General features: G+C 40.7%; 1 protein-coding gene across 2 annotated transcripts; it reads right to left on the reverse strand.

The window, feature by feature from the left end:
- Positions 1-6253: 6253 nt before the first annotated feature.
- On the reverse strand, positions 6254-19253 carry znf281a (zinc finger protein 281a). Of its 2 annotated transcripts, none has more exons than XM_031318900.2 (7): positions 19118-19253; positions 16323-16776; positions 13996-14097; positions 13505-13631; positions 10573-10656; positions 10348-10466; positions 6254-10245 (listed from the first exon to the last, which is right to left on the reverse strand). In XM_031318900.2, the coding sequence occupies exons 2-7, from the start codon at positions 16725-16727 to the stop codon at positions 8644-8646; spliced, it is 2439 nt and encodes an 812-aa protein (XP_031174760.1). In that variant the 5' UTR covers positions 16728-16776; positions 19118-19253; the 3' UTR covers positions 6254-8643. The 2 variants fall into 2 exon arrangements, with proteins under 2 accessions (XP_031174760.1, XP_031174761.1); XM_031318901.2 differs by lacking the exon at positions 19118-19253 and adding an exon at positions 18835-18975 and having other exon boundaries at positions 8644-10245.
- Positions 19254-20997: the final 1744 nt, after the last annotated feature.

Below are 20997 nucleotides of genomic sequence, written 5' to 3' on the forward strand. Positions count from 1 at the left end.
ATGCATGCAACATTTGCTAATTAGCAATAAACACAAAGAACAGCTGGGGCTGATTGGAATGCTAGTTTTGCAGGTATTTAGTCATAAACCAAAGTATTGGACAATTTAAAATTGTGACTTGATGATGGTGCTCAAAAGTGAAGGGTTTACCAAAGTTGTAAGAATCAATCTTATAGGGGACATAATAGTCTGAACCAAAAGTATTCATCCTCTGGATCTTTGTACAAAATGTCATCCCACTCCATCAAATAGTCAGTGAGATATTTTACTCTGGACCAAAGTGGTATACTGACAAGCAGGCATACATTGCGATCCTTAGGGCCAACAATAGTGTGACTAAAAAGACTTATTTGAATTATTTAGTCAATTTATCTTACTTATGACTCATGTTACAGCATCATTAAAACCTGCTCCTCTTTTTTTATTGCTGTTGTTTCCCATTAACTAGCTCTCTGTGTACACAACCCAATATGTAGCCTCTTCCCAGCTTTAAAGATAAGAACACCATTCACGCACTGCATGTCAACAGACCTGGGTCCTCTGGACGGAGAAAGAGACAACAAGAGACACTAAGGGCCAGAAAACTCACTAACAGTTTGGCAAGCCTCACACAGAGTTAACTCAGCATCTGTTGGTGTTCAGCCAAAAACATCTCTTTAACATTCAGCTCAGGGAATAAGGCATACTGTTTTACTGCCTCCATCTAAGCAACACTCCTTGGTTACTTAATAAAATCACGTCACACCTTTACTATTCTTCTCTACTATTAACTTTTACGGCCTGATTTCTCATTTTCCAGGCAACGAGTAAAATGCGCTTATCGATACTGACTCATGATGATGCACAGAAGGTTCTAAGTTTAGAGAAAAATCAGGAGAAAGTTTGGCCACATCACCACTGTTTATTAACAAAATGGGATTGGCACTGAATCATGCAGGTTTTGGGTGTGTACAAAAGCACATAAAGTGTGAAAACATTTGCAAATACATGGTTGCAAGCTAAACGCACATGAAATGTAGATTTCATTATGTGGTGACAGGAAGACAAATCACTTCTCTTTCTTCATTAAGGAAGCAGTTTAATTCCCCGTACAGATAATGAAAAGGAAATGAGAGCAAATCACTGATGTGTGTGAAAAAGTTAAAGGTGATATTTATTTGGACGTGCAGTGGTGGCAGCACTCATGAATGCTTCTCTGGTTGGGTGGTGGCGATTGATGTAATATTTAGTCACTTGTTCGTCTATATTTCTTTAAAATTGTCTCAATAATATCTAAACTCAACAAAAAAAGAAACACCCCTTTTTCAGGACACTATTTTAAAGATACTTTTGTAAAAATCAAAATAACTTTAGAGATCTTCATTGTAAAGGGTTTAAACAATGTTTTCCATGTTTGTTCAACGAACCATAAACAATTAATGAACATGCACCTGTTGAACGGTCGAAAAGACAGTAACCGCTTAAGGGCGGTAGGCAATTAAAGTCACAGTTATAAGAAAATTAGGAAAGTAAAGAGACCTTTCTACTGACTCTGAAAAACACCAAAGGAAAGACGCCCAGGGTCCCTGCTAATCTGCGTGAGCGTGCCTTAGGCATGGTGCAAGGAGGCATGAGGACAGCAGATGTGGACAGGGCAATACATTGCTATGTCCCTACTGTGAGACGCCTAAGACAGCGCTACAGGGAGACAGGAAGCACAGCTGATCGTCGACACAGTGGCAGACCACGTGTAACAACACCTGCATAGGATCGGTACATCTGAATATCACACCTGCGGGACAGGTAGAGGAACCGCAAGAACTGGCCAGTCTGGTGCAGTACATGGGGAGGAGATGCACTGCAGTACTTAAAGGGGAACTATGCAGTTTTTTTTAGCTTAATTTACCTTAACTGAACAGCTTAACCGTGGATTTCCACAGGATGCGGAACGTCTGCGGACCGGCTCCACTGTGGAACGGCTGCGTGCTCTGCTGTCCGTCAATACCCACCAGGTCCGGATTTGTTGCGTAACGGCTGCGGCCGCAGCCGACCACAACATCTCGCGAATTCATGTATGTTCGCGCGATATAACAGGATGTAGTTTCTATAAACAGAACCACAAAACCAACAACAGTTTGTTTCAATCCAGAGGAGTAGAGGGGAAACAACTCTGTGCTGTGTTTTCAAGGTGTAGTGCAGGGAAAGATGACCTGCCGTGAGCACGGTGTATTTTATTTTGAAAAGTAACCGGGTGTTTTATTTTGTTTCTGTGCTCGACTTCCTGTCCCGCACAATCTGAATTGTGCTGAATTGCTGCGAAGCTCTCCGTCGTCCGTCAAAAATAGAAGCTCTGCGTATCTGCTCCGGAGGGCTGCGGACTGACGGAACTGGGACGGAGTAGGGACGCAGACGTTCTGCAGTCAGTGGAAATACACACATTGACTTTAATGGAAACCTAATGACTCCGTCGACGTTCCGGAGACGTTCCGCATCCAGTGGAAATTGCCGGTCAGAGTCATTGGAATGGTTATATGACTTTTTTCGAGTTGAATGGTGGTCGTCTTGCTTCCCCCTTGCACCTGTGAGCGGAAAAACCACCCTTGCAACTTTCGGCCAGCGAGTCCCTGGCCTCAGCGTCAGGAAGTATCGCGTGATATCAGATCTCGCGATGTAACGAATTGCTTCACGGCATTGCATATGTCGGTACACGATCCGTTCTGCCTGCACGACCCGTTCTGCGCATGCGCAATTGTGCTTGCGTGCGCTGTTGTACGAGGATTTACGACACTGCACGATCTGTTCCACGCTTCCGGTCGACAGCCAAGCTAACGTTAGTTTAGCTAACAGCTAATTCGGCTAACTGCTAGCTGAGACAGCATGTAATAACTTTAAAAGACCCTCAAAATAAAACGTGAAAATAACCGTTAACATATATAACAGCTGTTACGTCAGTTCTACTTTACTTGTGCTCATTTAAAATACCATCACTCAATACTTGTCTTTATTGTTATTACTGTGAAGTCTTAATTTAGCTGTAGCCTGCTTTTCCCATTACGTTTGAGTTAACGTTATTTTAGACTGAATCTAGCTGTCAGCTAGCAGTTAGCCGAATTAGCTGTTAGCTAAACTAACGTTAGCTTCCCGGTGGAGGCTAGCCATAGGCTAGCGTGGAACAGATCGTGCAGGTCGTATCCTCGGTAAAACAGTATTATCTTGCGCATGCGCAGAATGGATCGTGCAGGCAGAACGGATCGTGTACCGACAGCATACATAGCGCCCCTTTAATGCAAGGGGGTAAGCTTCGCTTCAGAGCTCGAACCTCCTATGGCGCCATTTTGATGCTACAAAGCGATCACCCGACGTTAGCATTCCATTGACTGCCATTCATTTTGACGTCACTTTAACAGCGAATAACTTTACATCTGAAGCGTTTAAAGACTTTATTTGTCCATTGTTTATTTCTAAAGAAACACGACAATGTGTAAAAGGCTCCATTACCTTGTACCTCACGTTATGGCTCCGTAGTAGTAGTTTTTGTAAAAATAGGCTAACGATTGTGTCATAACCACGCGACTTACTGTCGCATAGTAGAGGAATTACCGTATAGTACAGGAGAAGCTCGCAGGCAGTTTCGACTTGCTGTTTAAGTTTAATTACTAATGTTAACTAGCATTTTAGTTAGCAGTAATTAGCCTGTGTCCATGTTATCTCCTTACATATACCTACATGTTCAACATGGATTATAGGTCAAAAGTTGAATGAACGAGTACTTATGCCCTTTCGATTTGTTACAGGTTGAGTCGTTGTTGCCCATAACACGCTAGCATTCTGCTAATGAATGCTGATTGGTCAGTGAAGGACTGATTACGATCGGAGATCCCGTTTGACGGCATCCGAAGCAGAACCAGAATGCCAGATTGAATATTTCGGCGTGGTCTTTAAAACATTAGCAAACCTCTTCCTAGCACGTGTATTGACAGGGAGAGTCTAATCTGTCAGCTGTGTTGTCGATGCCTCGAGAGAAAAAGGGAAGCGACTCAGAGCTTGCAGTAAAGCAGAATCTCTGGCCGTATATGTGTATGACGTCATTGACATTTTAAAAGGCTTTTTAGAACAAAAAAGCCACTTTAAAAAAATCTAACACGCAGCAGTGTGTATTTTCTTAGCCTCCCCTTTCAAATGCAATATTCAAATTACTAGACAAAAAATTATATCCTGAGAAAAGTGGATTTTGAGGGGTATAGTTCCATAGAGTCCCATTCATTCTGCACTGGCCTGTGAGCACCCCCTATATGGAACTCTGGTGGAACTGCAACCAGTTCAGAAGCCGGAAGTAACGAGAGAGTGGAACTTCTTCCCATATTAGAAATTCTTTGGGGACACATTATTCCATTTCTGTTAGTCACGTCTGTGAAAATTGTTCAGTTTATGTCTTAGTTGTTAAATTTTTTAATGTTCATACAAATATTTGCATATGTTAAGTTTGCTTAAAATATAAAAGCAGTTGAAAGTGACAGGACGTTTCTTTTTTTTCTGAGTATACATTTATCTAGGACACTCTATGATGCCTGTTTTATTACTTTTCTTCTCCCTTTTGTGTGTTCTGCATGTTTGCTGATTTGATTTGTGAGCGTATAAGCAGCAGCAGTGTAGGCAGCCTGGTCTCACAGAATTCTATGAAATGATCACGAACTGTTAAACTGTTAAATAAGACATCAGTTAAATTAACAATAATTCACCCACGTGTAAAAAAATCACATACATCACTGCATGGTACATGGTGGTGGCACGGAATGTGTAAAAATTCCGTGTGGCCACCACGGAAAACAATGCCAACGTAAAGTCAATGAGAAGATGTCGTAGCATTAGGAGCGACTACGGTAGCGAGTAGTATGAAAGCCCGAAAATCCGCGTAGGGAGGTTGTTCGGGGTGGTGGATGGGGCAAACACAGGACTTTCACCCAGGAGACCGGGGATCGTGTCCCGCATGTCCCGTTTCCTAAACCCAACCGTAACCGTCCTGTTCTTCTTTTCCTAAACCAAACCGTCCCGTTGTTATCCCGCGTCCCGTTATTGTTTTCCTAAACCCAACCATCCCGTTCTTCTTTTCCTAAACTCAACTGTCCTGTTGTTGTCCCGCATGTCATGGAAACGTGAGCCCACCCACGACCTTTTCCTTAACTTAAGGGGCCGTGTTCATTTCACAGAATTCTTCCGTGGGCCCATCACGGAATTTTCGCCGATCTGTGTTCATTTCACGGAATTCTTCTGTATGCCCATCTGCCACCGATTTTGAGTTAAGGGGCAGTGTTCATTTCGTGGAATTCTGTGAGATCAGGTTGGTGTAGGAATAATTCACCAAGACTCACCACAAATTAATAAAATATGCAACTTTTGTTTTAATAACTACTAAGATTTAGTACATTAATTTGTATTAGAGGATGGATACCCTGAACAGAGCCCCTCAGGACCCGGCGGTACCTGACGGGCCGTGGCTCGGACAGATATTTAAAAATGATGTTTGGGTTCGGTCACATCAACGCGATAAGGCATTGAACATTTTAAATTTAAAAAAGCTTTCACGTAGGTGTGCGCCTCTGTTGACATTTCTGAATGCCTTCCTACAAACGTACATGTGTCATTAGTATGAGAAAAAAAAAACCTAGAAACCATAACCCTAATAACCCTAAACCTAGAAATGAAGGGAAATGTACATAACTAAAACAGGGTGAGACAACTCTTTAGTTTTCTTGTTGTATCCTCAGACACCGGCTCACAGATCAGTTTTAATGGGTGTGATGTGATATTATTTGAGTGAATGTAAACCCTAGTCCATTAAGCTTTCATCATAAAAAAGAAAGACTTGCTACATTTCTTTTAATCCCAGAATAAGCTGTTGAATGAGCCAAGTGGGTGGCACACCTATATATAAAGCAGGCCTGCATTAGAAGCTATACATTTATTACGAATTCACAAACATAACTGAGGCCTACAGCTTCCCACTTCAGGAGGAACACTATCACCACCCAGTGGTGGAGATAAATACAGCTACATTAAGCCTCTTATGTGCTGGTGGCTATACCAAACACTAAGATGCAGAGTATACGCATAGACTACCACTGCGACGATGAATGACAAATTACATGCAGTCATTACCAGAATCCCATGAACACCTCTGATGACTGACATTACATTTCAGTGTCGACATAATGTATTTGACTAATGCATTTACAGGTTTAACACCACTTCCAACATATAGGATGACAATAACAGCTCTTGATAACAGCATTTTTTATTGTTTTCTCCCTAATCAGTTTTAAATTCATTGGACAAGTACAGCCTTGTGAAATACATCACAAGAAGCTGAAAGAACATAAAAATGGAAGATATCATCAGCTACAAAAATTTGGCGGTGATAAAAACAAAAAGGGAAAGAAATATAGTAAAATAAAATTTGTACAGGGGTCAAAATTCAGTTAAGTAAGATGTAGTGTTTTGTACTTCTTTTGTAAACAATAAGCATATTGAAATAATATGGCAAATCAGATCTAGAGGAGAGGAGGTCAAACTGAAGAGACTGAACACTGGTTGGCATGAGACATTTGCAGAAACCGTTAAAAGCAACAACTTCTTAGTGGGTCACATAAATGTAGACAGATGTTTTAAACTAGTCACAGAAACATGACAATTTCTGTTTGTTTTTCTTTTTACATACAACAGCATCTCTGCTACATACATCAAACCTTCACTCTTTTGTCTCTGGTTTACTGTGATATGAGGTATACGCGAGGCAAATTCTTGTTAACGCCTCAACTGTTCAGCATGGCAACATTATTTAAGATATTACAGCATTGCATTCACTCTGCCATGTTTAATGATTGCTTAAAACAACAGGCCATCAGGGCATAAAGGGGTTTAAAGACTCATTCAGCAGAGTGATATCATTTCCAGCACTCAAGGCCAGTGGCAATGGAAGACAGCTTCCTTATTGTTGTCTTTACAAAAGAATCGTACAGCATAAATACATTTAAAAATCAGCAAGAAATTACATTTAACATTTACTAGACAATATCTTGCACCTGCACTTCTCAGGAATAGGCACCCAATTTCTAACGGGACATATATGCTTGGTACTGCCAGCACGTGTGAAATATCTAAACGCATACAAATTTTTGGTCAGCCACCTTTTTGCTCATAATGCATACGGCTGCCTCTCAGTAACAGCTGAAGAAATAATTGATCACTAACACATTTGTCATCAATTTTAATAAGAAAGCAAAGCTTCTAAGTTGGGTAACAAGTCAAAACTAAAACTAGAGGTTTGAATTACATTTACATTATCCCGATTAAATGTTACTGTATTTTAAAAGTCCCCCCCTCCCGCCCTCTCTCCCAATCTAAACCCTCCCTAAAAGTAAGGAGAAAGAGAAAATGTCAATGAAAAATCCCACTTTCACATAACCCTGCCACTCCCTCCCTCCCCCCTGCCGCCCACCATCCCTATATAAACCATGCTACCCAAACAAAAGGGTATCCATATTATACACCCAGAATATGTTCAACCCAGAAACCCCATCTGCATACGCCCAAACAACATCTCTCTGTCAAAAAGCCAGTCCATTCCTGACGTTTGAGCTTCCTTGATCCAACGGAGTATTTTACGCAATGTAAGAAAACGGCTCAAAGTGCTAATTGGATTATTTTAAAGAAATTAGATAACCGAGGAAGAAGCGGAGGGCAGGAAAAGGGGAAGGGCATTCTATCACTGCCCAACAGCAACCTCTATTGACCAAAAAAAAGCCTTAACATCACTTTTGTTCTCCAAAAATATACCAAGGACAACATTACCCCCCCTAACCAGCCCTCATTCATCCTCTACTTCAACTGGCAGTCTTCCAGAATGATTAAATCTGTTATTTTACATTACTATATATATATATATATATATATATATATATATATATGGCCCTTATTGAAGAAAACATGAATTTCACATTGACACGAAAGTACCATAATCTCTATATAGCCAAGTAGAAAGTGTTTTCAGTGCTCAAGTGAGCTGGCAGCAGTCTGTTTATGTCACACTCATTCAACAAGTAATAAAACATAAGAAAAATCCTCTTAGAAGTTGCAAGCTTAAACTTCTGAAAAGAGCGTTCACTGCACCTCGTAGGCTTCTCCTTTTTCACTTTTTCCTGAGTAATACTTTAAACCTTGTAACAGACAATTACTTTTTTTTTGCTGTTTAAACTCTGGGCTATTCCCTGCCATCATGGTTATTTTCATTATTATTTTACAATTGTAAAGTTGATTGCTCAAACACTTCAGCTCATTGTAAAAGAAATATGTCCTGTGCTACTCTATGCTTATTCAAAAAGCACTTTCAGTTCATGATTCATGACCAGACCTAATGCCACTAATATGACAAGAATAAACAGTAAATACATATTAACTTAAAAATAACAGATACTTAAAAAAAAATTGCATTTGCAGGAAGCCTTGTGGGCTTTCTGTGGGGAGAGGAGTGGGCACAATAACAGAGCATCAGTATAATTAAAAGCATGTCACTTTAAAAAAAATAATAATTACAATAATAAAATAGGAGCACTAAAAAATTAAAATAAGAACATTAACTTTACCGAGTGTTCTCTCCCTCTCAGGCTCTCATCTGTAGCTTTGGCTTGTTGTAGTTTTGGAACCTGTACTTACTGGCTCATTGACATCAGATAATAAACTACTATACCCTGAGAATTCAGACACAGGTGTCCGTATCCTGTGATCCACCTCCCCGCTAGAGTCAGTGCCGTAAGACAGGCCACGGCCGTCTGACTTGAACTGGGAGCCAAAGGCCTGGGCAAAGTTTTCTATCTGGTAGGAAGGCTTGGAGGAGTCCAAAGAGGCCAGATCCTGCGAGGGGGGCAGATGATAGACCACCGTGCCATTCTTGACCGGCATTTGGTCCTTCTGGCTGCTCAGGTCAGATGGGCTAATCTGGTAGGAGGAAGGGGGAGTGGAGGAGTGCTGCTTCTCCATCTGCTCGGTGAGCTCCTGAGAAGGGGTGAGCTGCTGGTGTGTGGAAGCCTCCAGGCTGCTCAGGTGGAAGCTGTGCTGTGGTGAGGAGCCCGTCAGCATCGCAAAGTGGGACTTTGGCACAGAGGAGGGCAGCGAAGGCGAGGACACTGACTGGCCAAACCCACACTCCAGTGGGGACGTAGTGTACATGTTCTTGTCAGCGTAGAGGGGGTTTCCCGGGTGGGAACTGGTGAACGGTCCCGAGGCGGGAGGCCCGGGGCCCATAGGGAAGCTGGCACTGTGGCTGGTGCGCTCCAAAGCCTGCAGCAGGAAGCGAGAGTATTCGTGCATCATGACAGTCTTCTCTCCAGAAGGGCTGGGGGTGTCAGTGTTGTGGCCCATGTCGGTGCCGTCTGCTGAGCTGGGGTGCAGCTCCACGTGATGGTCACTGATGTCAAAGTGAATGTCGTGGTGCGAACTGTCAGATTTCTGGGTGTAGTGGTCGAGGAGGCTCTGCAGCACCTCATCTGGGATCCCCGACTTGTCGAGACCCAGAGGCGCGTCACTGTCCATCACACTGGAAACGACACCCTGAATGACAGACTGCTGGGAAGACAAGTGACCAACGCCGACATCATACTCACTGCTGGTTCCTCCAGCCACCACTGGCCCTGAGGAGTTTGCATTGTTTGCTGCGTGAAGGTAGCGTCTTTTCTTGATGAACTGCATGGCATCGTCGTAGTTGCTGCTGCTGGTGGGCCCTACTTTAGCCCCGTTACCATGCATGAGTCCAAGGCCATCCATGCCATCATTCTGCTCCAACGAGCCTGCTTTGGCCTGTCCCAGATCCATTTTATCCAGGCTCTTACGATTAGCCTTCTTGAATGCCATCTTTGGAGCTTGGCCGTGGTGGCCCTGCTGCATGCTGGGTCCTGGCTCAGTAGAGGAAGACACCGTTTGATTCTCCACCGAGTAATCGTGGATGCTGTAGACTTCAGGTACAGTCCCATGAATGTGCGGTACCCTCATCCCTCCTGCATCCCCCTTCTTCTTCTTGCGCTCTCCTCCCTCTCCAGAGTTTTTGGACTTTCCCCTCTTTCTCCCAGTATGTCCAACATTTACCTGAGTGCTCCCATAGCTGCCATGTCCCAAGTTTACACAACCCAGGTCCATCATCCCAGGATCCAGCCCCTTCTTTATGGCTTCTCCACAGGTTCGCTTGTGCTTAAGCAGTCGGTCTGTCCTAGAAAAAAACTAAAAGGAACAAACAACAAATAATATTTATATATATTTTTTCTAGTTCTAGATATATGAAGTATCACATTAGATAATTGGAATATTAAGCAGCTCACTAACCTGTTGGCAGGTCTCACATCTGTAGGGCTTTTCTCCGCTATGAGTCCTCTTGTGCCTCTCCATGTGGTACTTCTGAATGAAACGCATGTTACACTGGTCACAGCTGAATGGCTTCTCTCCTGCATTACAAAAAGAGCACCGCTCAAGGTTAGTTGTCATTAGAAGCACACAAAGGCTTACAGATTAAATCAGATACAATACAGATGGTTGTTGTTAATCACTCACCACTGTGAATTTTCTCGTGTCGCTGGAGAAGGTATTTCTGAATGAAGCTCATGTTGCACTGACTGCATCTGAAGGGTCTTTCACCTGAAACGAAACCCCAGAGATTTATACGGTTACAATGTTGCATCCCCCAGAAGGTAATTATAGGTATCATAAATAACACAAGCACCTGCACAATGTAATGCAATCCAACTACATGACACACTCTTTACTAAAAGCAGTAGGTGTTGCATGGCTATTGCATTGTATTTCACAGGTGTTGACGTCATTGCGCTCATCCATTACTGTGTTTTTACTCCAACGTTGACTATACAGATATAGTTCATAGTTTTGAAAGACTGGTAAATGAAAAACTTTGAATCATTAAATCTAATAATCCAACATAGAAGTCTGAGTTTAGAAAACATTTTTCTCACAACATAGGCCTAACTCAATAGAGCTCAACAGTCTCGCCCCTCCTCTGAGAGACCTTGGGTTCTGGAAGTAAATTTCCCATTCATTTCTCCCATTGACGTCTGGAAAAATCTGTATATAAAGACTTTTAGACCATGCCTTAGGCTAACCAGACGGTACGTGACTCATAAGCATACAACGTATCATTTTGAGTGAAAAAATGAACAGAAAATCCAAAAAAAGACAAAAGGTACAAGACTGTGTACATATTTTCATTTCAGAGCAAAGGAACTACTCATCCCATAAACCACCGCGCACCACTGAATAAAGGAAGCTACGTTAGCTTAGCTAACAGCTAATTCGGCTAACCGCTAGCTGAGACAGCATGTAATAACTTTAAAAGACCCTCAAAATAATAATAATATAATAATACATTTTATTTATAATGCCCTTTTCATCAAAAGATCTCAAAGTGCTACAAGTAAGAAACAAAAAAAAAAGAAAAAAAAGATGAGCAGTTTAAAATGAAAAATAAGTTTTTTTTTGTTTTTTTTAAATAAAACCTGAAAATAACCATTAAAATATATAACAGCTGTTACATCAGCTGTAGCCTGCTTTTCCCAGTGTTTAGTTTGAGTTAACATTATTTTAGACTGAATCAAGCTGTCAGCTAGCGGTTAGCCAAATTAGCTGTTAGCTAAACTAACGTTAGCTTCCCGGTGGAGGCTAATGGCAGAAGCGTGGAACAGATTGTGATTCGTGCAGTGTCGTAAATCCTCGTTAAACAGGATTATCATCTTGCGCATGCACATGACGGATCGTCCAGGTAGCACAGATCGGGTACCGACACCCCCCCTCCTCACCAGCATGAGTTCCACCAATCAGAGGCATCACTGTGGGATTGTGGGATTGTTCAGGATTGTGGGTAATGAAGTACTTATCCAAGACATCGCGAATAAAAGACAATTATCTCAAAATAAGGTTGGTGCCCCATGAACCTTTGGCGTCTATATGAGCATATACAATCGCTTAGTCATGTCGGCATACTGGTTTTAAATCTACCATCGACGGTTAAGATTTTATGGCTTATAATAATAATAATAATAATAATAATGACAATAATAATAATAATAATAACAATAACAATAACAATAATAATAATAGTCAATGGAGAAATTGCATTGTATTTTTACTTCCAGAACCCGCTTTGGGCGGGACTGTAGAGCTCTATTTAATGTCTATAAAAGTGTTCTAATACAGTTTTTGTTACGTTATGTCAAGAAGTTGTGTAAAGAGGATGAACTAAAATAGACCATACAGAATATGCTTCATCATTCTGTAAGCCAAAAGATCTAAATAAATAAAGTTATCAATCGCGCATGACCTCTAGCTGATATTCCACTGTAAATCGATTTTCTAAAATCACTGAACTCTAGCAATTATCATGTAACAGCTAATCATTCTGACACATTACACAAATGGGAAAGATGATATTAAATAAAGAGTGAAGAGTGATTCATGAAAAAGGCATCAGTCCCTTGTCGAGTCAGAACAAGGAAGGGGTCAGGCTTACAATTAGGCACAAAACAAAACACTCAATTGTGCATTATAATACAGTAGCCCAGGCGAGTAGTCAAACCTGGATTTTTATCCTCATGTGCCAGGTTGTACATACTTGGCTAGGACTGTACCCGAATCAGGATATTCAGAGCTAGCACTTCAGCAAGATGCAGTGACTTATCTATAAATATCTTTCGTTCTTAACAGTTAACATTACTACTGATGTTTTAATTTTCAAAACAACTTACCTACGACTATGAGAAATAAAGTATTCCTTTATCTGCCCAGTTACAGTACAGCTTACCTGCAGAGCAGCTGCCCCATACCCATCCCGTTAACAGCCTCGTAAGTCTCTTGTTTTACCTACAAGACTCATGTTTTAATACCTGTGTTCATCTTCTGTTATATGAAAACACTGGAGTAGTAGTAGTAGTAGAGGAGGTTGTACCAGTGTATGGTTCAAAAGTAGTTTAGCAGACTTCACTAATATATAACCAGAGCATAGAGCATCAGAGGAGCAAACAGAAATGAGTTGTGAATAAGAAAAAAGGGTCATGCTGCCATTCATCAGTTTCCATCACAGTATGGTGATTTTGAGACTGTAAATGTTTACAGCCTGGCACACTGTTATCCTGCGATACTCTGTACTCGTGTACAATGACGATTTGAATCAATGTTTAGGGGCAGCCCTACATGTGTGATGCTTAATGCCAGGGATCATTTCAAACAACCTAAATATTGTGCAAATATGTGCAACTGTGTTTACTTGACAGCTCTTACCAAGTACACTGAGAACTATCTGAAGATATTGTTGGTTAAACTGTATAAGCAGTAATGATAACATTAGCTTCAGTTTCTTTAGCTGGCGTAATAACGGCATCAATGATTTCTTTTTGTGTTGTTATCAAAAAAAGTGACAAAAGAAGCAAAGAAAGGAGAACATATGAGCATCATGGTGAAAATGTGCACATTACCATACCTGTGTGGATGAGGACGTGTCTGCGTAGGTGATAGGAGCTTCTGAAGGATGCAGCGCAGTGCTCACAGATGTGCGGCTTGGTTCCCGGCGACAGACAGCCTCCATCTGCATCCAGCATCATTGATTGCTGTGGAACAATGACAAAGAAACACAGGGTTTAGATTCAGTCAGCTGTCTTCAAAGACATCTGAATCTATTTAAAGGACCAGTTCATATTGGGCAGAATTGATATATATGATGAGCACTATTCAAGTTTTTTTTTTTTTTTTTTTTTTTTTATAAATCATGTTAACATTTAAAACAGACTTAAGTAGACAGACTATTAATGTATAAGTTTACAGATAAGGTTTATTACTTTGTTTTTATTTGACAAAAAACAGGAATTAACTGAACATAACTAACTGCTAACATGCAATTATAAATGGTTCTTTGGTAAGGACTTAAATGGCAAAATATGAATACATTCACAGATACAGAAATATATGACAAACCTTTGCCTCGCTTCTCTTCTTTTTTGGTCTAACCTCCTGTCCATCACCATTTGACCTTCGACCTTTTCTCCCAGTGGGCTCCTTTCCTAACTGACTCGGCAGCTGTGAGGATGACAAAGGGAGAGGGAGAGGGCCGTGAGAGCGAGCCACGACAAGGAAATTACTTGATTGAAGGTTAACGGACTTCAGTCTAAAAACTATCACACAAACAAGTCCATGTTTGTTGCTCATGCAAACAAAACACTTGGACAATGTCTAGTGATTGTCTGTGGGAAACTCAAGAAGTGGTTCCAGTGGGCGAAACAACAATGCCTTAAATGTATGGCTTCTCTTTGCATAAGCAGCCTGTAATTCAATTTGAGAGCCTTTCATCTAACTATTCTAACCGAAGAAATAGACAAACTGCACACATCATAACTGCATCATATACAAAACTAAACATTCAGAAGTATTACTCCTCACTAAACGTTATCACAAACAATCTGTGTGGGGTATTTATTCAAGAAGGAAAAAAATGGGTTCCTGATTTCCTCTGTTTACCTTCCAGCACTGCCCTTTCATTCCCAGTGAACATGCTGCACCTCAGTGCATGTAGGGGCTTTTTGATTAACATAGCTTTTAAGCATAAAAAAATTATCACGAGAGCCAGACTGAAAAATGTAAATGTGTGGGCTCCACGTGTTGTGTTAAAATAAAATCCTAAACAAAAAAGTGTTTTTAAGTAGACAATTAAAAAGAATCTGGCACAGTGAAGACAAGAATTCATTCTGGTTTTCAAAAAACTTGCATGTGGAGCCCTGAAGACCTCTCATGCCTGGCTATCGTTTGAAGTGTGTGGATGTGTGTATTTCTATTTGAATGAGCACAAAAGACGACTGAAATGAAGTGCAAGGTCAAACAAGACAGCTGTGTCCTTGCTAGGACGTTTTCATTCACGCTGAGGGGGAATGACATTACCCTTCTACCCAGAAAGAGAAACAGAAGGGGGGCGGGGGGGCTCATTTATATTTTGCACCTCAAGCCGCTGGTAGTTTTATGTCACAATAAACAATTTCACATAAGCTCCTCCCCTGCACCCATCCTCTCTCAGGCTCCTCCCTCCCAGGCTTTTAAAATATCACCTGCTTCACAACACAGTAGGGCTTTTTTCGGGGGACAAACTAACCTAAAGTTATTCATAATCAACTAGATTTATTTTTGACAAATCTCAGTGTATATTGCTCATGTTTGATTCTACATTGGTCATGTTAAATGCATAAAAACGGTAGCTAATCACACAATAATGCACAAAAGGAAAAGCCTTATAAACATCTTTTAAAAAAAGGTTTAACCTGAATTTAACCATGTCTCAGGGGAAATTATGGCTAGCTGGATCTACAGCAGCAAAAAGGTTGCTAGCAAAAAAAGTAGATGGAATTAGTGCGTTGTATGTATAGTAGGGATGCTAATTAGATTTTTTGACCAATAGCCGACCCTCGTTAACCAATCATTAACTGTTAACCACCAAGCACGCAACTGAGTCCCAGTTCTCCAGTCCTCCAGTCCAGGACGCTCGGACATACTTTCCACAGCTGCGCACAGCTGGGGACTTGTACCGGCTGCACAGCTACGATGTTGCATGCATTGTCGCAGACACACTTTCCTGGAACTGTTTATGCGTCCGTGTGACTGACACAAGTTCGCAGCTGTCCGCGAATCAAAATTTTCGAGTCCATCTCCACCACATCCACGTGCGAGGTTGTCAGCTGTGTGTCTGCCCGGTATACTCTGTGTGTTCGACGGCCAATTTAGCCTGCCAGTCCTCATCGACACAGTGGCAAGCGCCACGTAGCTTTCCGCTGTGAGCACCGTCCAGCAGAGCTACAGACTTACAAAGCAGAAAAAGAGCTTAAAACGCAACTTGCTACTGCAAGTTAAATTGCAGTTAAGAAATAGATGGTACCATGCAAAAAATGTTTAGTTTTTTTTATTTTTGTTTTAATATCGTTTTTAACTGTGTAACTGATAGTATTAATCAGTCAAATTTGTTATTGTCAGTTAACAGTTTAACAGTTAATCATTAACTTTCCTATTGTATAGATATATTGACAATGCAGTTATCTGTTGCAGTTATTTGTGGCTCGTAGAAAAGATCTGAACCAGGAGGTGCTGGGGGGGCCTGGAAGAGTACTTGAGGGAGCAAAATCCTAACTTTCATAAGAACTTTAATGTGATATCTACTGATATACGGAGTTAAAATATGTTGATATTTACCAATCTCAATTGTCTCAAAAACAGAAATAAACCAACTCCCCCTCACGTTCTGATTTGCTATCAGTGGTACTTACGTTTCCCATGCTGAGTTCATGCACCAGCAGGCTCTGGTTGTTACTGACGGTCACCTCCAGCAGCTCTGTGCTCTTCCCGAGCCCTCCAGGGTAAACTGGCAGGCGATAATCGTGCTCTGACAGCTTCTCCTGCTTGATACCCATGGAGTGAACATAGTCTCCCACTCCTACACACCCCATACGCCCACCCTGGCTGCCCATGCTGCAGTCAGGCGAGTCACGCTCCTTCTTCAGGATCATTTCTTGCGGTGGAAGGTCCTGCATGACCGAGTGGGCGGCCAGCCGGGTGAAGCTGGTCACCGGGGGGAGGTGGCTGAACATTATCATGCCAGGGCCGAAATTGGAGTCCATGCTCCCGTTGGAGCGCAGGTATTCATTGCCTAGTTTGTCTTGAATGATGTTCATGGTGTATGCCGGCGGGCAAGAAAACTATGGGGTGGTAATCAGTGTCATCCTGTGTGGGGAAAACAGCAGAAGTCAATGTTAAAACAGTATTAGGGTGGCCAGTTAGCTCAGTTGGTAGAGCGGGCGCACATATGCAGAGGTTTATTCCTCTACGCAGAAGGTCCAGGGTTTGAGTCTGACCTGTGACGTTTTTCTGCATGTCTTCCCCCCCTCTGTCCCCCCCTTTCATATCTCAGCTTTCCTATCCAATAAAGGCAGAAATGGCCAAAAAAAAAAAAAAAAACAAAAAAAACAGTATCAGGTAGGGATGCACGATCCAATACTGACATTGAGCCAATACTGACTCAAATAGCTGGATAGGGAAATCGTCGACAATGTGGCAGATCTATTCAATTCAATATTTACGTCTGATAATCAGACAGAAACATGTTGTTGCTGCATTTAAAAGGTTTACACTTGAATTGTAATTTGTGTTAATTGTAAAGATTGTTAGCAAGTTGATTCAGTACATTTCTATTCAAATATATTGTTACATTTTACAAAGTTAGAAAAGCAATGTTTAAGTCAAGACTGATGTTGCCCTACACATAAAAGAATGTTCCCAGTCACTTCCACACAGTGAGGCATACATCATAAACACTGGTATCGGATCAGTACCTGGTATCAACCAAAGCCCAGGTATTGGTATTGGTATTGGATCCGAAAAAGTTGGATCGGTGCATCCCTAGTAAGAGGTCACTTTTAAGGAGGCACCATAACTAGCAATCAATCTGTGAGGATATAATACTCAAATAATAGTCAACAGACAACAATTACGGAGTCAGTTAAGCTTGGTCTTCAGGAATCAGTGTCACAGCCTCTGATCTCTGGGCTCTAAATCGGATTAAAATTGACAATTTGTGGGTCAACAAAGGGCTGCAGTCTGGCACAATGACAAGTGGAAACAAGCAAAACAGACAAAAATGGGGCTACAGTGTACAAAATTCTCTCTGGTTGATTACAGTGTGTTTGCACAATATTATGTACAGGGCAAAAAGGTCACTGTGGCTGCAATGCTAGACACAACATGAGATGAGGAATGAGAGGATTGAAGTTGTGTGTTAATCTGTTTGATGGGCCTGTCTGACCCAGTCATCCTATTTGCATGAGCTTATCTGCCAATGAGAGTGCACACAAACTGCATTTGAAAGACTGTTGGTGTAATTACGTAGCTGCTGCATAAACAAAATGCATGTTTTGTAATACCTCTACACGTGGTATTTAACGCAGATATTTGAAAGGTGTTGCTATAACGTGTTAATACCTGTAAAATGCAATTAGCTATGACCAAATGCAATTTATGAAGGTACCCAAATGATTGGGAGGTGTCTCTTCGAAGCACAATTTAAAATTGTCCTGCATCTTTTATTAAAGTTACATTAAAATGTATAGATATACATTTACAATATCATTAACCATAATTAAAAGTTCTACAATTATCGTCGGCAACCGCATGAAAGACCCATCCAGCTAATGAGTGCTATCGAACTGCTGCCAAATGCCTTCAGCTCTGATAGTGAGCTAGCAGCAATAACCTACCCAGCTAACACAAAGCCAACTTTTAAAAAATGAAACAAGAGTTCAGCCACTCAGACTAACTTCATCTTTCTCAAATGTGTTTAAGTAGACAAACAAGTGTGTTGAGGACCCTTGGTCTGCGTACATTCAGAAAGAACTACAAAGCTTGTTCGCTATGCAATTAGCTGCCTAGCTAACCATTTGGCTAACCACTCTTGCGGGGCCCTTCTTTGTGATGCAGGATCAGGCAATAATTAATATAGCCATGCAATAACAGCAGCAGACCTGCGCTTGATGAACACCAAAAACAACGAAATATGAACAGAAAAACAACTTAATCACGAGTAAAGGCGGCGTTCTCTCAGACATGCAAACAAAGTTCGTTTAGTACTTTTTTTAGTTGAAATTAAAGAATTAGTGGCAGGTATCACTGCATACGAGCGTTACACAAGACACATAACATCAGCGCGCTGAAGAAATGATTAAGGACGAATGCTGGTTAGCGACTAAAAAAAACAAAAAAACACGAGTAATCTTGCATCGTTTGTACTTATTCTTGGCTGTTTTCTTCAAGACGTTGGCTTAGTTTCCTGGATAGTGAACCGACTGTAAATGATGGAGCGCCAACACAAGTATGACCCATAACAAACGGCCCATACAACTCCAGTGAACAATGACGCTCGTCGGCTAGCCGAGACAGCTAACTTAGCAGCTAACTAGCGGTGACGTTAACGTTAGTGCGCCGCGCTTTGTTGTCTGTCCCGTACAAAAAGTTCAACTACTACAGCGACCGACTCTGCCCCCAAAGCTCTGTTTTTATGAATTTATCTTACCGGTGCAGGACCATGACCTGCTGTTTTGGCTCGCGTAGTTCACCCTCAGCTGTCCGTTTCGATATCTAGAGCCAAAACATTGTTCTCCCGCAGCTGCTGGGTTCTTCCATCTTGCCTTAGCGCAGAGGATTCTGGGTCCTGAGCACTGAGACCATGCAGAACGACTGACACGCTAAAATACAAATAAATAAATCTTTTTTTTTTTTTTTTATCAATGACATTTATTGTCATTGCCCATTTTATTACATAAAATGGGCATTTTACGTAATTCTTGCATTTTACTCAAAGTTTGATTTGTAAGGCTTGTGCATGGGGAGACAGAAAGCTACTGCAAAAATCGTAACAGACCTTACATGATTCTTCAGATTCTAATATAATATAGTATAATCTTTTATTTGTGTATACACGCCTTACATTTCAGTAGATTTTTCAGGATTAGTCGTGGTGAAAAAATTAACAAATTCGCTAAGTGAAACAATGCCACATTGTGAAAGCAGAGTTTAGAGTTCTAAATCAGAAAATAATTAATAATAACAATTGCAGGAAGAACAAACAATGCTTATTTATTAGCCTACTTTTATCTAAAATGATATACGTTAAGATATAGGCTATGTTAAAAACTCTGTTAAAAGTGAAAATAATGCCCAAATGTTGCTAGGCTAAGTAAAAGCACATAGTAAAAAATACAGTGCAAATTACACACAATCAGCTAGGCTATATTTTCTTAAATTATCAAAAGTAAAAGTAGCTCTAAAAGTAACTCATTACGCAGAATGACTCCTTTCAGAGTGGTAGGCTATAATATTTCATACATCACATTATGTCATTGCAATCCTGGATTACTATTGTTTATGTATTAACATGTAAGCAGCATTTCAATGTTGTAGCTGGTTGAGACAAAGCAAATTTTATAGTTTCCACAGTAGTACACTGTGTAGTCTAAAGATAGAGGGTGTCATATGCTGTACAGATTTATATAATATTTGAGATAATATATAGGTCTAAGGTGATCATATTATGTTTAATTTAAAATATTACCTGGAGACTAAGCATAGGTGTTAAAATGTAGAGGAGTTAAAACTACTCTGAAATGTAATGAAATAACACAAAAGTACAAAGTACAAAATGATCAATACATTTGACCTTAGTATAATACTTAAGTAAATTACTTAATTGCACCACCAAGCACAAGTTGCAGATCACATCCAGTATAGTGTTTTTGCATAATCTTGACTTTCTTTTGTCACTGCCTTGTTTTGGTTAAATGTTTAGTTTAGTAATAATTAAGGAAGAAATGACTTCTATCATTTTGTTGTTTGTTCACTTTCAACAAGTAATGCCGTGTCATTTCAGTCATTAATGAAAGGAGGAAAGAAAATCACCTTGAATAGCAGTAGTGAATAAATATCCCTGAAATTCAAATGGCTGAATTGTTTAAAACAGCGAGTCTCAGATGATCATTCAGATGATCAGATGTATTAAAGTATGTATACATCTATACATACTTTAAACACAAGTATACATCTATGAGCACATCAGAGTCAACCATTACACCCCCACTCCATTTGCCTTTTCTAATGAACCAATTAATTCAGAAAGCAGAGCATAATTGAAATGCAGACAGTAGAGTAATGCAAAAAAAAGGTCAGCGAGTGCAGTTTTTATGTCCCTGCTCCTTTAATACATCCATGATGATAACCCACACAGCTGACACTGATATATTTGAAATCACTCTCATCTTGGAGTGTTTAAATATGTACGATAGTCGACTGATGAACTGAGTAAAGATGAAAATCAGTGATTAGAATTGGAGTGATTCAAATTGGAGTTCCAGGTTAATAAAGTTTACCATCTTACAATTTCAATGTAGTTAATAAACA

Source organism: Sander lucioperca, chromosome 21, assembly GCF_008315115.2.
Source record: "Sander lucioperca isolate FBNREF2018 chromosome 21, SLUC_FBN_1.2, whole genome shotgun sequence".
Lineage (NCBI taxonomy): Eukaryota > Metazoa > Chordata > Actinopteri > Perciformes > Percidae > Sander > Sander lucioperca.